The 16,741-nt window shown below is 37.7% G+C and overlaps 3 protein-coding genes across 8 annotated transcripts in view; all 3 read left to right on the top strand.

Annotated features, from left to right (window-relative positions):
* The window catches only part of tenm2a (teneurin transmembrane protein 2a), a 330,820-nt gene extending 325,561 nt beyond the window's left edge, over window positions 1-5,259 (top strand). For all 6 annotated transcript variants that reach the window (XM_089134829.1, XM_089134831.1, XM_089134830.1 and 3 more), the window contains 3 exons: window positions 239-1,856; window positions 2,701-2,831; window positions 2,973-5,259. In XM_089134829.1, coding sequence (XP_088990955.1) covers window positions 239-1,856; window positions 2,701-2,831; window positions 2,973-3,710 — 2,487 coding nt within the window. In that variant the 3' untranslated portion in view covers window positions 3,711-5,259. The remainder of the gene's footprint in view (window positions 1-238; window positions 1,857-2,700; window positions 2,832-2,972) is intronic.
* Window positions 5,260-5,977: 718 nt separating this feature from the next.
* On the top strand, window positions 5,978-10,287 carry tstd1 (thiosulfate sulfurtransferase like domain containing 1). Its single transcript, XM_039649340.2, has 4 exons — window positions 5,978-6,122; window positions 9,504-9,626; window positions 9,837-9,999; window positions 10,092-10,287. Exons 1-4 carry the CDS (start codon window positions 6,059-6,061, stop codon window positions 10,144-10,146), a joined length of 405 nt encoding a protein of 134 aa, XP_039505274.2. The 5' UTR covers window positions 5,978-6,058; the 3' UTR covers window positions 10,147-10,287.
* Window positions 10,288-11,197: 910 nt separating this feature from the next.
* Window positions 11,198-16,544, top strand: cfap96 (cilia and flagella associated protein 96). Its single transcript, XM_039649337.2, has 8 exons — window positions 11,198-11,694; window positions 11,875-11,974; window positions 13,202-13,421; window positions 14,886-15,020; window positions 15,097-15,172; window positions 15,335-15,514; window positions 15,601-15,773; window positions 15,929-16,544. Exons 2-8 carry the CDS (start codon window positions 11,878-11,880, stop codon window positions 15,978-15,980), a joined length of 933 nt encoding a protein of 310 aa, XP_039505271.2. The 5' UTR covers window positions 11,198-11,694; window positions 11,875-11,877; the 3' UTR covers window positions 15,981-16,544.
* The last annotated feature ends 197 nt before the right edge of the window (window positions 16,545-16,741 follow it).

Genomic DNA, 16,741 nt, shown 5'->3' on the forward strand with positions numbered 1-16,741 from the left:
GATATTCAAGCATTTACAGTATGTAACTAAAATTTTGCATCTTCTTGTATTATGTTTTGTTTTAAAAACACACCATATAAAACAAAATTCATTCAGTAATTGTTTTTTAATTGAATTTTCTAACATTCGGAGCACTATGATGTCTGATTTCATTTCGAATTATGACAGCTTGTTAAAGATGTTGTTGCTAATTAATATGAATGTGATAAAGATGTTCTGAAAACATTTCTCTCTACAGTCCATGGTGCTGCTCCTGCAGAGCCAGAGACAATACATCTTTGAGTTCGACACGTCTAACCGCATCACGGCTGTCACCATGCCCAGTGTCGCCCGTCACACCATGTTCACGCACGTCTCCATCGGCTACATACGCAACACCTACAACCCACCAGAGAGCAACGCCTCCATCATCTACGACTTCAGTGAGGATGGGCGTCCTCAGGCCACATACTTCCTGGGTACTGGCCGTCGTGTCCTCTACAAATATGGCAAGCTGGCCAAGCTCTCAGAGATCTTGTATGACAGCACAGCCATCACCTTTGGCTACGACGAGACAGCTGGAGTGCTAAAAATGGTCAACTTGCAGAGCGGCGGCTTTTCTTGCACAATTCGCTATCGTAAAATGGGTCCCCTTATCGACAAACAGATCTATCGCTTTTCAGAGGAAGGTATGGTGAACGCACGCTTTGACTACACCTACCATGACAATAGCTTCCGAATCGCCAGCATGAAGCCGGTGATCAGCGAGACGCCACTTCCTGTGGATCTGTACCGCTATGACGAGATCTCCGGTAAAGTGGAGCACTTTGGAAAGTTCGGAGTCATCTATTACGACATCAATCAGATAATCACCACTGCTGTGATGACCCTCAGCAAGCATTTCGATGCTCACGGGCGAATCAAAGAGGTTCAGTATGAGATCTTTCGCTCTCTCATGTACTGGATGACGGTGCAGTACGACAACATGGGCAGGGTAATCAAACGAGAGCTAAAGATCGGCCCGTACGCCAACACCACGCAGTACCGCTATGAGTATGACGGTGACGGACAACTCAGCGGCGTCAAAGTGAACGATTGGTCCACTTGGCGCTACAGCTACGACTTAAACGGCAACCTTCATCTGCTCAACCCGGGTAACAGTGCCCGACTCATGCCGCTCCGCTATGACCTTCGAGACCGCATCACAAGGCTCGGTGACGTGCAGTACCGCCTGGACGAGGACGGTTACCTCAGCCAAAGGGGTGGCGATGTGTTTGACTACAACTCTAAAGGCCAGCTGGTGCGCGCCTACAGCCGCGCAGCTGGAGGATGGAGCGTGCAGTACCGTTACGATGGGCTCGGGCGCAGGGTGTCTACTAAGAACAGTCTGGGTCAGCACCTCCAGTTCTTCTATGCTGACCTGAACAACCCGACCCGGGTCACGCATGTGTTCAACCACTCCAGCTCGGAAATCAGCTCTTTGTACTATGACCTGCAGGGCCATCTGTTTGCCATGGAGGTGAGTAGTGGGGAGGAATACTACATCGCCTCTGACAACACCGGTACGCCACTGGCGGTCTTCAGCAGCAACGGGCAAATGATCAAACAGGTTCAGTACACTGCTTATGGGGAGGTGTATCACGACTCCAACCCTGAGTTTCAGCTCGTCATCGGCTTCCACGGAGGGCTTTATGACTCGTTAACCAAGTTAGTGCATTTCACGCAAAGAGACTATGATGTTTTAGCGGCCAGATGGACATCGCCCGATTACACCATGTGGCAGAAGATCGGCAAAGATCTGGCACCTTTCAACCTGTACATGTTCAAGAACAACAACCCGCTCAGTGACATGCTGGATGTGAAGAATTATGTCACAGGTGACTATGATTTTATGATCGGGTGCCTTTGCAGCTTTGCCAACTTGTTGTTGTATTTTTTTAGAGCTGTCAGTGTTACGTGTTAATTTAGTTCTTTAAGTCTTTTTTTTTTAAATAATGTAATGAAATAAATACAGCTTTTTCTTCTAATGTTGAATGATATGGAAATAAAACAATGTATTCAGAGATGTAATCATAATACACATCATACACTACTGTTTTTAAGAACAGTTTTATTTATGTCAAAAACAGTTTTATTTCTTTATTACTTTATTACTATTAATTAAATTTATTCTAACTGTTATATATATATATATATATATATATATATATATATATATATATATATTAGGGCTGTGCAAAAGTTAATTGCGATTAATCGCATCCAAAATAAAAGTCTGTGTTTAAATAGTATATTTGTGTGTGCTGTATATAATTATTTTGTATATATAAATACACACACATGCATGTATATGTTTAAGAAAATGTGTTATTCCTATATAAAATATTTATATTTATATAATATGGATTATGTATTTTTATATATATACAGAATTTAAGCGCAAATAATTCTTAAATATATACATGCATGCATAGGTATTTATATATACAAAATAATTATATACAGCACACTCAAATATATTATGTAAAACAGACTTTTATTTTGGATGCGATTAATCGCAATTAACTTTTGCACAGCCCTAATATATATATATATATATATATATATATATAATATGGAATTTATTTCTGTGATGGCAAAGTTACATTTTCAAATGAATTACCCTTTTCTATTGCAAAATCACAGTTTAAACGCTCGTTTTCTATATATATTTCATTGCAGATGTGAAGAGTTGGTTGGTGATGTTTGGCTTTCAGCTCAGCAACATCATCCCAGGCTTTCCCAGACACACACTTTACTTTGTGGATCCGCCATATGAGCTCCTCGCCAGTCAAGAAAGTGAAAACGGGCAGGTGAGTGTCACTACGTTAATACCATGGTAAATCTGCAGAGGAATTATTTTTGTATTTCCAAGTGTAGCAAGTCAGTGAATATTGTAGGCTACTATGCGATCTTGCTTGCATTTACCAAGCCCTTAAATTGTCTTCTTGCAGCTAATAACCGGAGTTCAGCAGGAAGCCGAGCGGCACAGCCAAGCTTTCATGGCCCTGGAGGGACGGCTTCTTGACAAAGAGCGCAAGACCAAACACGAGAAACCAGGCCACTGGTTTGGCACGAGTACCCCCATCATTGGAAGAGGAGTGATGTTGGCGGTGAAGGAAGGCCATGTGGTCACAGGGGTCTCAAGCATGGCCAGCGATGACAGCAGGAAGGTGGTTCTCGTGCTAAATAGCGCTGTCTACTTAGATGGGACGCACTACACGCAGGACGGCCTTGATTGTCATTTCTTTGTGAAGATAGGCTCAGCTGACAGTGACCTTCTAGCATTGGGACTCACCAATGGACGTAAGGCACTAGAAAGCGGGATCAACGTGACGGTAAGCGGCCGATCGCGGCGTGGGGTCACCGTTGAGTTCCGGGTTCCATCTCTGTCTCTGAGTGTACGCTACGGTTTGGCGTCAGACGTGCTGGATGAGGAGAGAGCCCGGCTGTTGGAGTTGGCGCGGCAGCGGGCGCTATCGGGCGCCTGGTTACGAGAGCAGCAGCGGGCACGGGATAATAAAGAGGGAAGCCGTTTGTGGACTGAAGGAGAGAGACAGCAGCTCCTTTCAACAGGGAAAGTGCAGGGGTACGACGGGTACTACATTTTACCAGTGGAACAGTACCCTGAATTAGCAGACAGCAGTTTCAACATTCAGTTCCTGAGACAGAATGAGATGGGCAAGAGGTAACAGTCCAAATCGTTTTCTTTTCCTGTTTCTTTATATTTTGCTTCTCTCTCTCCGCTTATACCTTTACAGTTTTCAGTTCTGTTTTCTCTATCTTTTTCTCTATCTTGCTTCGTCTTTCTCTTTTTCCCTCACTTTCTTTCCGTTATCTCCTGCACCCATGGAGAACAATTGAACTAATGGGGAAACTCACAGAACGCTGCAGGGACTTTTAAAAGAAGAACACTCAAAAAAAAAAAAAAAAAAACTTGTTAATACTGCCTCTGGCAAAAAACAAAACAAAAAAAAACAATTTGAAAGACCTCGTCTTTGTTTTTCAACAATGGACGTCAAAAAGCACTGATAAACTGAAAAACAAAACAGAGCTACTGTTGCTGAAATATGAAAAAAATCCCCTTTTTAAAAAAGAATAGATATTTTTACCCATATTTTTTGGGTCACTGAGAGGATGTTGGTGCCAGATGGTACCCTTGTGATGGTGCGATCCGGAATCGGAGAGGTGCTGCGAGTCTCACGCACCCCTGGAGAGGTCAAACTGAGGAGTAACATCCGTCAAGACAAATGTCAGTCTCAGGCCTCATATTCTTCACAGCTAAACTGTCAATTGCCACTGCAGCATATTCCATCGTCTACAGACTGTTTCTTCAAGAGAATTCCAGTGGAGTAAAAGTGATGAGAAAATCCAAGTCAGACATAGTTTGTTTTTATCACTGATAGAGAAGTACTTGCATTGTATCAGATAACAGTGAAGTTCTGAGTGTGCTTTAGATGCGATAGTTTTGTATGTCCCAGTCGCATTAGAGTAACGAGACCTTCACCAAGGCACTTCTGTATAGAGATATCAGAAGAAAAAAAACACTCACAGTCTCCAGATTGCAAGGTTACTAGTGTCAGAAACTATTTATTTTTACTTGGTTTGTTTTCTTTTTTTTTTTATCATTCATAGTACTATATGACAATCATAAAAGGAGTCACCGCTTTTAGCTACAAAGATAAACATTAATGGTTGAGTTTATTTTCCTTTGTATGATATGTAATAATTTTTTTCATTTTTGTATTACATTTTCTTTTTTTGCTGCAAAGCAAATTCTAGTCATGCACAGAAATAATTTATGTAAAGTGTTTTAAAATGGTTTATACTTTAAATAAAGTTTAAAAACTGTGAAACTTGTTTTTCAAAATATATCTGTATGTACAGTGTATAGATTTACCTTTATGCGGCACAGTAGAATATTGTTCATAATATCAACTTTTATATTTCTAACAGAAGGTGGCTTGTTATGTGCAAATCAACAGCTGGTATTAAAACACTAGAATTTCGTGACACTCAGATATCACAGATGAATAATATCGATGCCCCGTTTGATGTTCTGTTTTAGTTTTGTTTTCATGCAGAAAAGTTGCTGTACTAGAACCCAAACCATAGAAATGGATTTTTTTCCACTGTGAAGAGACTCATTATGGATGTCATGATGTACCAAATCAGTATTGAGGGATGATTCTTACTCAAGTGAGACTCTTCTGAGACCTTACCAATAAATAGTTTAATTCATGTGAGTCTGACTAGTCTCATGTATTTGTGAATAATATCTGTACTGCTGTTATAACATGTCATTTCTCCACAGCTCATGGGGTGGACAATTTCTTTCCCTATCTTTCCCTTATTTCTTTCCCTTGAACGTGTCATATTGTAATACCACGGTATTTTTTTAACCTGTCTGATACACCGTTTGAAGGAGATTCTATCTGACATCACATAATTATGGTTTGCAGCAGTATAACCTGAAAACTAGTAAAATGTGCTTTGATGGAAATGGTAAAATTAAGTGCTGCCTTTACACAATCACTCCAAGTGAGCTAGAGATTATATAGTTCATAATCACCAACACACACTTTCTATTAGTAATGATAATAATCATTATCACTAGCCTAGTTCATAATCACCAACACACATAATGATTTATTATAACGACTGATATTTTTTGTGCCTTAAAATTTTTTAAAGATGTAGGCCTAAGTGAAATGTGTGAATTTGGTGCAATACAAATTGAAAGAATAAATGAATGAAAAAAATTACCAAAGGCGTTTGCACACAAATAACAGCAGGCTATTTCTTGACACATGATTTGTTTTCAGTATTACGATTGAAATCATGACACAAGATTAGTGATAATAATGTATGTTTTATGTGGGAATCTTGGGTTTTCGAATTTAAAGTGTTTCTTGTGCCACAATCTAAGCAGACTTTTATTTTGAAGCTACGGGTCTTTTACTATGAAGTTAACTGAAGCTACAGGAGGAGGTGAGCTTTCAGGCAGTGCCTTTTACACAACCACGCATATAAACATTGAATGACAAGGAAGGAGGAAATTCACCTGGTGAATTGTCTTAATCTTTTCAACATGGCAAGCAGCGGTAAGTTTTTTTTTTTTTGTTTTTTTTTCATCTACAGTAAGTGTAAGCAATATACTTCTAGGGAATTAAAGAAAGAGGCGTGAGAAACTTCAGGCGTTTTCTTCTTTCACTATTTAAACAATATGAGCACCTGTTTTCGTTCTCTGTTGTTGTCAGGGTGACAGTCCCCAGGTGCACTTTGATAAACATTTCGTTATATCGATATTTTATTACTTACAGTTATATCAAGATGAACGTTTAATATGTTTGCTAATATTATGTGCAACGTTTGGCAATTTCCTGAATCCTAATGCTCACCTGCTGTCTTATTTGTTATGTTCGTTGTTTTTTCTTGTGACGTAATGATGACTTGCAGAAAGTAAAACATGATTGTGGTACAACATTTTTTTTTTTAAATGATTGTGGTACACGTTCTGATTTGTTAGGATTTAATTTGCTTAATATGCATTTTTTTTTTTTTACATATAAAAACAATATTCTGGAAAATATACAGCCATCGAAACAATTTAAACATTACAAAAGAAACAAAGGAATAAATAAGTGGGGGGTTTTTTCTTTTGTATCTTGGTTACCTTGTGGTTACTGGTTTAAATTATTATGATGGCTGGATAAAAATTTTGTATTTTTATAATACAAAATCTATTTAATAAATTAATTCATTTTCTTAAGTAAAAGTGAAAAGGCTGTTATATGAGATATATCATCATAATCAAATCATTTTCATTGTCACTTAAAGGTGCAATGTGTAATATTTCTGAGGATCTATTGACAGAAATGCAATATAAGATCCATAAATAAATGTGTTCAGTGGTGTATAAAGACCGCTATGAACCGTTAAGAACTCAATGAACCATTATATTGTTACCTTAGAATGAGACATTTTTATCTACATAAGGCCACCCTTAAAAATATTCTTGTTTGCCGTAACCCGACCGACCCTGTCAATTTAGGGCCGACCCAATTTTTTTTTTTTTTCCTTTTAGTCCGACCGACTTGCCGGTTGTAACTTGCGTTCAGACGACCGATTTTTTTTTTTTTTTTTTTTACTCTTCAAACGACTAATTCAAATTCAATAAAATAATATTAATTATATTTTAGTTAGTATTTTGAAAGTTGCTTGTGCCTACATAGCCTACAAACGTAGGCTACGTTCTTTCTTAAATAAAAACCCTTGGCGTCATAGTCATCAGATTATGTCTACCATTGGTTTAACGTTAAGCGTGTCACTATATGGCTTGTACGTTCGCTCGTTTCAGTGTTCCCGCTTGGTACCCGGTATTAAAAGGGCAACGGGGCTGAATATCAACCATTTCTATATATAATAAAAATATTAAACAATTTGTCTGTGAGGCAATTTTGCTATTCGCAGTCCAGAAGAGAGAGCGATCTCTCACCCGGAGCCACAGCGAGCACAGCACGACAGCCCTGCTTAATGAGTGACAATGAGGACAAAACGTGGTTACACTTTAGATCTGGGATATTATTCTAATTGTATTTTAGATTTCCGCTTTCAAAGATTATAAAAAGAAGATATTTGAGATGAAACCATTACAGTCAGGCGCATTCTGTCTAGCGCAACTTCCTTCCCTTCACAGCGTTGCGCTGTCATTTCTTCCTAAACCCCAAACGTACCGTCAGAATCAGCACGATCGGTGATTGTTGTAAAATGCAGTCTGTACTGTTGCTAAACTGCGGACACGTTCAATCATTAAAAGAGCTATTAAAAGCACAAAAGTCTGCGCAAGAGACGTTGTTCACGACGCCCGACAGAAAAGTAGGCTATCGCCTCATTTTGGGCTTCATGTGCGCATCTAAACCATCAAATATACATAAAATATAAAATGACCTGCTCTGAGATTCATTTAAACACAGTTTATGTCTTAATTGGACGTAAGTTGGGAGAAAATGATGGTGCATCAGTCATCTGCATTCGGTCTTAAAGGGGCAGTAGTCTAGTAAACGTGACGATTGAGCCAATGCGAATCAAACAACAAAAGGCAGATAAAAATCACTCACAGCTCTTGAATGAATAACTTAAACTTTAATAAGCATTAATCTAACTATGATAAACTATGCAGTGTCATTTTACATTTGATTACTAGCTAAATTAAATTTCTTTTCAGAGAGAGCGACAGACTTAACTGAAAAGTAGCTAATTTTAGACCTTCCTGAAATTAAAGCACTGTGTATATAGGCTAATGTATATCTTTGTTTAATTGTATTCTTTGTTTGACCATGTGTTTGTACTTGTTTTTTCTTATCTCATGTATATATGCATAACAAATAGATATTTTATACATTTTGTGACTAGCCTAAAATGTAACTGGTCGTATTTTGCATTAACACCTAGCGGTGGATGCACAGTTTGAAGACCCAGTCAGTGACGTGACAATATGCTTTTTATAATTCACGATCACCATCTCCAAAATTGTACCTTTTTTTTACACTGAATCTTGGAAAAAAAAAAATATAGACCTACCTACCGACCCTTTTTTTAAAAAAAAATTGCTGTTACTGCAAACCAAAATATTTTTAAGGATGGCCTAATCGCGGGCACCCCCTTCTATGAAGGTCGACATATTGTGACGTCATGTTTCTAGCGTAGCCGACAGCGAACAAACAGCTCTACTGTACAGAGCGTGTTTCGTTCATAACTTGAAAGAGAAGCCGCAGAAAGCAAGAAGCTAGCCATAGACACTGGTCAGTGGTGTAAATTATGTACTGTAGTTGGATTGTTTCATGTAACTAGTTCTTCTCCCACGCTGTGTTATAGCATTGATAATCAGCTGATTAGTACTATTGACCATAAAACAGTAACGTTACAGGAGTCACCAACCCGATCTTGGTAGCATTTTAAGTCAATCGCGAAAAGTTTTCAAAACCAGAGAAAAAAAAACAGTATTTTTATTCATTATTACTTATTAATTAGTGTGTAGTAAATGGTGTCTCAGAGATGCGGAAGCGTGCACGGTGTTGCTCGGTGTTACGTAGCTTCTTCGAAAGGGAGGGGGTGAGCAGTGGGCTGAGCCATTAGCGCAACTCACAACCAAACTGCTAGATGCCTTAAAATCTACACACTGCACCTTTAACCATTGGTTAAACACACAGGACAGGTGCAATAGTAACAAAATCTTGGGTCTGCATATTCAATTCTAGAAGAAATACTTGAAATAACCTATTTGAAAACATCAATTAAGGGATCAATCTCAAGAAAAAAAAAATGTTTTACGTGTAGGCCTTTAAGTATAAAATGCATGTATATTCTGTTTTTATTGTCTGATGTCTATTACTCAGGTCAATCAACAGTGTTTACTACATGACAGGTATGTAGACTTAACTGCATTTCCTTTTACCTTATTTCCACATCCCTCTCTACTATAGATAAGGATATCTCCTACAGTGATCTCAAATCTCTATTGGAGAAGGGCTCTGGGTTTGTGGTGGATGTGCGCACAAAAGAGGAGGTAGACCGAGGGCGTATTCCAGGCTCCATACACATTCCAGGTGAGAGGAAAGATGCACAATCATAATTTATATAAAGTGCAATATTTTAATTTGGATGTAGGCTACTTAGTTTTAAAGGTTATACACAAAGCACATTTTTTATGCATTGTTTTGTTTGTTTGTTTTTTTTTTACACAATGTTGTACAATAAGTGGATTGGCCAAGTGTATTGAAACATGAGCTTTTTTTTTTTGGTCCAATTTATTTTAGTGGAAAATGTAGAAAGTGACATGTCCCTGGACGCAGCTGAATTCCAGTCTAAGTTTGGCATAGTTAAGCCATCTCTGGACTGCTCTGAACTGGTTTTCCACTGTCAGATGGGAAGACGTGGAGCTGTTGCCACAGAGAAAGCCAGAAGCCTGGGGTTTAAATGGTTAGAAACTTGCCAATGCAATTTTTGAATGCTTAAACATGCAAACTAGGGTTTTGCTGAAACTGTAACACTATTTACTTCTCTCTCTTCAGTGCCCGGAATTATGCTGGGGGCTACAAGGAATGGTCTGAAAAAGGGGGCAAATGACGATCTTCAAAACGCTTAAAAGATTCTATCTTAAAAACACAGATCAGGGACCTTTTTTTACTCTTAAACAAATTAATGATAAAATCTAAATAGCCTATGTGTACATGTGTTTTAATAAAGTCTGATGACTAAAAAAAATAATTGTTGTTCTTGTCTTGGCTGTTTTACAGTGCATGAAATAAAATGAAAAGGTATATTCGGTCCATACTGTTTCAGATTTAAAATCCGATGATTCAGTTACATTGTTTCCGATACTTTTCCTCTTTTAATTGAGCATGCGCAGATTGCGCACCAGCCTTCACTCCGAAGCAGCAGAAATTCTCAATCAGTGAAATTTTGATATGGTATGCTGCTGCTAATGGACACTTATAGTGATCTCTGTCAATCGTTCGGGTAATATTGTGCGCTTACTCCTTTTTCTCTAAATGATTGGATGTAAAGATGTGAAACATACGCACACTGTGTGATAAGTCGATTGTTTTAACCATGCCTGATTCAGATAAGTTCTAGCAGTTATTGGAGAACGTAACGTGAAAACTGCTGTAGTTATGATGATGACTTACATAAGCTCTCCATACCTAGTGTGCCCCTCTGGGTGGGGCCGTTGCTGCACGCGGCCTCCAGGCTGAAGACCGACCGGCTGAAACGAAGAAAAGTTTACCGTTTAATCCAGCGTCATTTAGTAAGCGTCACCTTGAATTTTAATCTCAGTTTTACTATATTTTGGTTAATCTTAACGTTATGTTGACAGCTGAACAACAGAGTCGGCTGCAGCACTTGTGACAAACCCACATATGTGTACCCAACTGAGCTCAAAGAGATGGTCCGATCTGCCTTTCCAAAGGATATCCGTGACTATGACGACCCCTGTCACCAAAATGTGAGAGATCGATTAAGTTGATGCTCGTTCTTATAGATTTGCACTCAAACAGCCCATTGATAACAACAGATTCACTTTTGTTGCAGGTTGTTGCCCTCACAATGGAAGACTTTAAAATTATGGAGTCCTCTAGTTCTGGGACGGATTTACCAATTAAACTGCAGTTGCAGTAGCCTAAATCTAATTGTTCAGAATTGTAGGCTGTGTGTTATGTCCATAAAATAATGTAAGTTGTGATAATGTACGATGTTTAAAGTAGACTAACTTTATATAGGCCTAGGCGTATATAAAATAGTTAGGTTTCCTTAAATATAGGCTATACAGGCTTTTGTAATATTTGTTCTATACATTGTTTAATGTTAAATGGCTATCCTCATTTATAATGTGTGAGTTTGCGTTTCACTGCAAAACCTATCCTTTGCGTAACTGACGGTAATGTACTGCATAAAAATGTAAAGTGCATAAAATAGTACTTATCTTAAACTTTTGTTCTAGTATTATTTGATTAGAGTTTAATGTTGTTAGAAGTGCATGACTGTGACAGTCCAGCACTGAATAGCTAATTGGCCCGCTGGACACCATGACAACGAACACACAACCCGCGAACACTTCGAGTTAATTCTATTAGCCTACTGACTGTTTAACACAAGGCACACACACAATTCGAGGTAAGTTTATATTGAGCCATATATAATAGTGAAAGTATACTGCATACACTGTAGGCTATCTGCTAAATGCAATCATATCGTGATGATCTGGGTAAACTAGTTTGTACAGCTGCACTCATGTTTCCACATTCAGATCTTTTTGTATTCCTTTTCTTCCATAAATGTTGTGTATCATTTTAGAAAATGCCTCCAGAAGGGAAATCTGACATGGAGCGGATTGGCATCTTTAAAGAGTTGGGATACATCTCAATAGGGGACAAGTATACCTCTTCTTTTAACCGTAAGTGTAACAAACATAATAAACTTATATTAGTAACTAGTAGTGGGTGGCGCACAGGCGCAGTGTGAGTTTGTTGTGTAGTGCATCAAACACGGTAACTTGCTTCAAAATAAAATGTTCATGCTCACTAAAAGCTGTCACTGGAGCGGTACCTTTTTGAACGCTTATTTGTTTCCTCATAGTTACTATAGCCTACACTTTAGGTAGGCTACTAATATGTTGGCCTACCTTTAAAGTACGCTGCACTCTTTGGGATATGGCAATATCGGGAATAAACATGATATTTCCTTTAAATAATGTAGCTTGTAATTTATTTATTTATTTTTATTTATTTATTATTTTTTTATTATTATATAGGCCTAAATGACCAGTTGGAGCCGCATAGTATAGCTAACAATAGCCTACAGCCTTTTAGCAAACAGGTTACCATGTCAATTCTGGGGTAACACTTTAGAATACTGTTTACTTACTGCATAACTAATAGAGAATTATTGAAGAACTAGGTCATTCTTCATTAACTACTTCACTACTGTTGACTAATAAGGAAGATGTGTTAGCTAATCAAGATGTAATATAATTTTATGATTGTGTCAAGTAACTGTTAGTAAATCAATAACTAATGAATTGACCTTATGCACAGATGCACTACTTCCTGAACTTAAGCCAGCTCCTTGTTTCCTGTCTGCCATTATTGTCCGAACTCCGAACTTGATTAATTCAGGTCTGATTATTCTGTCTGATTATTGTTGCCGTGACTACTGAGGTCAGGCACACCTGGTTTAATCAATTTGGCCAATAATGGCAGACAGGAACCAAGGAGCTGGTTTAAGTTCAGGAAGTAGTGCAGCTGTGCATAAATTCCATTCTGTCATTCCTCCTGAAGATCTACTATTAATTAGCTATATTCTTCTAATTAATTAAACTTAGGCCTAATCCTGACTTAATCTAAGACCTGTCAGTGACAAATAATAAAGCCCCCTGTTTCAGCATCAATTATGTTTAGCATAAACCTGTGCTGAACGATTTCATCTTTTTGAGTTAAAATAAATCAATCTTTAATGTATTTTCTACATTGTCACTGTGACTGTATCGTGTTCACTAATTTATCTAACAGTCATTAAAAAATATGATGCAAGCAATACAGTACAATAGTAGTTTTTGTATAATGTAAACATATTAATGTTTAATATGTTATGTGTGTTTAATGCATTTTGTTGTCGCTTAAAGGCCCATTTAATGACTCCGCATACAAGAACAAACAGATGCTACCAGGAGGAGTTAAATCAAAGTCCGCACTTCAGACTGGATACTTCGACGCACAGTATAAGAGGATCTTTGAGAGAGAGGCGCTCGCAGACCCTGTCAAAATGGCCAGACAATACAAAATACAACAGGCCAAAAAGAACATAGGCAAAGCCTTTCTTCCCAGCAATGGAGAAAAAAAAACGTAAGTCCTCCTTTCTTTCTGTGGTACACAACTGTTTAATAAATTATTTTTATATAGTATTCAATGATAAATAATTGTGAAAATATAAGAATTGAAAATATTTGTATTAGTAGTAGTTACAAGAAATTACAGGGATAATTGCCCCTTAAAAACTGTCATAATTATTCTAATTTTGTTGCAAACCTGTATGGCTTTCTTTCCTTCAACAGAAGAAAGTCATACAGATTTGAGTGACATGAGGGTGAGTAAATGAAGACATCTTTTTTGGGTGAATTATCCCTCTAATATTCGGTAGCTTTATTGAACCTAGTAATAAAGTGTTCCCCACTGGTGTAAAGAATATCCAGAAAGATATATTGAATCTGTACAGTAAGGAGAACAAAGTTCAACCCGAGATGTATATGTTTCGAGCCTATTTCATTAGTGTGACAATTGGCAAGGTCTTTTAAAATCTAAAGGCATGAAAAAGACCACAGAACCTAGATTTTGTTTAACAGGGGAAATACTTTGTGCTTTTTAATGATGTTTTTGACCCAAAAACATGATAAAGTCCTCTTTTTTTTTTTTCAAATACAAGGATTTCACCATAATGCAATAGTTCAAAGCATCAAATGCAAACAGTCTTTTTCATGTGCATCTGAGAGAATGCATAAAAATACACAAAACCTTAGGAATAAGAACTTTAGTGAGCCATTAAGGCTGCTAGTCACAGAACTGCATTTAGATGTGTGTGTGTGTGTGTGTGTGTGTGTGCGTTTGTGTTGTTTTCCCAATTTATACCAGAAAAAATACTGCCATGCAGCTATCATTCTTTATAGTCTTTACAGTTGCTTAAAGGAGTAGTTCACTTAAAAAAAAATGATTTTACTCACCCCCATGTCATCCAAGACGAAAACATTGATGAAAACATTCCAGGATTTTCTTCATATAATGGACTTCATTGGGAACCATACGGTTCAAGGTCCAAATGAGAGTTTCAGTGCAGCTTCAAAGGGCTTTAAACGACACCAGACGATGAATAAGGGTCTTGTCTAGGACCCTTCGAGTAATGACTCGGAAAAAAAAAAAGATTTGTTCATTTTGATGAACGAGTTTGAACAGGAGAGTCACGAACGCTCATCACAGAACACAGCAAGGCGAGCATTTGTGCTTATAAAACTTCAACTTTTTAATTTTATTTTTCAAAATGACAGATTGTTTTGCTAGACAAGACCCTTATTCATCGTCTGGTATCGTTTAAAGCCCTTTGAAAGCCCACTTGGACCTTGAACCGTTTGGTTCCTATTGAAGTGCATTATATGGAGAAAATCCTGGAATGTTTTCATCAAAAACCTTAATTTCTTTTCAACTGAAGAAAGAAAGACAAGGACATCTTGGATGACATGGGGGTGAGTAAATTATCAGCAAAGTTTTTTTTTTTTTTTCAAGTGAACTAATTCTTTAATAGTTTTCTCTAATTTGTAGATGTGGGGTGGGCAGCTATTATGGGACAATTGGGGGTCCCATTCAAGCAATGAGTGCCCTACAGATTCCAAGGAAACAAAAAAAAGCAGCTGGGAAAAACTTCTACACCAATCCACCCAAGAAGGGAAATTCTGGGTAAGCAAATCCTTTAATATGCAAGTGTCTGTGGTTTTGCTGTCAGATGTATTGATTTGTACTTGTTCCCTAATAGCTATCCTGACATCACTCTCTCCAAGATGGTGTCCTATTCCTCAGACCCCTATGATCGAGCCAAGGAAATGCTAAAGGTATTTTTAGGTCTACCTAAATTAGATTTTTTTTTTTTTATCAGGCTCCCAGGTCCTTGTTTTAATTAAGACAAGGCATCCTCCGAATGCCTGAAAGTATAATTTTATGCAAGCATATGACTGTGCTTCTTCCTCTAATGAGAGAGCTAATTTGTTTACCAGCGTGAGATCATGTCACACAAATCCATGCTGAAAGGGGGAGCGTTTCGTTTGAACCTTCATCCAAATGAATGCTTTGACAGCAATCCTTTCAAATTTGACAAACCTCTACCACCTCCAAAGAAGACTGATGGGAAAAAGCACTTTATGGTGCCCTTCAAACCAAGTTCACCCAGTAAAAAGGTACATACCATGCCTAAAAGGAGAAAAAGAGGTTAGCCGTCTTATTTTGGTAGTTTGCTGAGGCATTGTATTCTTATTTTCTGCAGAATGGAGGCATGAAAGCTGGAACATTTGACTCCTACCCCAGCTACTCTGCAGAACCCTATGGCAGCAAAAAGACCAAATCAGCAATGACGAATAAGGAAGGAAAGATATTTCACCCCTCCCCTGGACCAAAGAGTACACCTGTCAAGAGCATCATCAGCCTCAATGTCAATAAGTAAGCTGGAGTCCACAACCAAATACACCCATTTCACACTCCAAACTATGCTTAATGCTTTGCTTAATAATAAGCATTAATATTAGTTGCTTACCAAATTCCACAGGGAAAGACACTTTAGGCTCATAGTAATGTGCTGTAACTTCATTTTGCAGGGCTGTGAACGCCACAAACTACAATCAAATCCCCTCAGTTATGGCATATTGAGAACTTGTCATGTCTTCAGGTGAATCAATGAACATGTTCCTTTAGATGAAATTGGAATTGAAAAAAAGCTGAATTGTATTTACCTCATTCTCTTAATTGATCAAAATGGACGCATTCTCATTTAGCTCATTATAATTACTATCCCAGGATAAACACTTGGTTCATAGCATCTAACAATGTTTACTTGTACAAGTCAAGTTTAAATCATGTGCATGATTTGTCAGTGATACACAAAGCAACTTGTCTAAGATCACTTGACTTATTAAACATTAAATATATTTATGTATTTTGTTTTTAACCAACATTTAATTCAGCAAGTTCTTAAAGTTGACACATTTCTCCATTCACATTCAGAATTAGTTTTTTTTATTGAATATGTTTTAGTCGCACAATTTACAGTGTGATATAATAAACCTTCAGTCTTATTAGTTATTAAAGGTGATCATCAAAGATAACTGAGGAAATTACAGAATTATCATTTGTGAGTGAACTGTGCCTTTAAAGGAGTAGTTCACTTTTGAAAAAAACTGTTGCTGATAATTTACTCACCCCCATGTCATCCAAGATGTCCATGTCTTTCTTTCTTCAGTCGAAAAAAGAAATGAAGGTTTTTGATGAAAACATTCCAGCATTTTTCTCCATATAATGCACTTCAGTGGGAACCAAACGGTTCAAGGTCCAAAAGACAGTTTCAGTGCAAACTGCAAACTGTTCAAAGGGCTTTAAACGATTCCAGATGAAGAATAAGGGTCTTATCAAGC

The sequence above is a fragment of the Pimephales promelas genome, chromosome 9, assembly GCF_988280905.1.
Source record: "Pimephales promelas chromosome 9, fPimPro1.hap1.1, whole genome shotgun sequence".
NCBI lineage: Eukaryota > Metazoa > Chordata > Actinopteri > Cypriniformes > Leuciscidae > Pimephales > Pimephales promelas.

Coding starts and splice junctions, on each gene's coding strand:
- cfap96 (XM_039649337.2), top strand. CDS start 11,878: ATGCCTCCAGAAGGGAAATCTGACATGGAGCGGATTGGCATCTTTAAA. Junction 11,975..13,201: donor GTATACCTCTTCTTTTAACC/GTAAGTGTAACA, acceptor TGTCGCTTAAAG/GCCCATTTAATGACTCCGCA. Junction 15,021..15,096: donor CCCAAGAAGGGAAATTCTGG/GTAAGCAAATCC, acceptor GTTCCCTAATAG/CTATCCTGACATCACTCTCT.
- tstd1 (XM_039649340.2), top strand. CDS start 6,059: ATGACAAGGAAGGAGGAAATTCACCTGGTGAATTGTCTTAATCTTTTC. Junction 9,627..9,836: donor AGGCTCCATACACATTCCAG/GTGAGAGGAAAG, acceptor AATTTATTTTAG/TGGAAAATGTAGAAAGTGAC. Junction 10,000..10,091: donor AGAAGCCTGGGGTTTAAATG/GTTAGAAACTTG, acceptor CTCTCTCTTCAG/TGCCCGGAATTATGCTGGGG.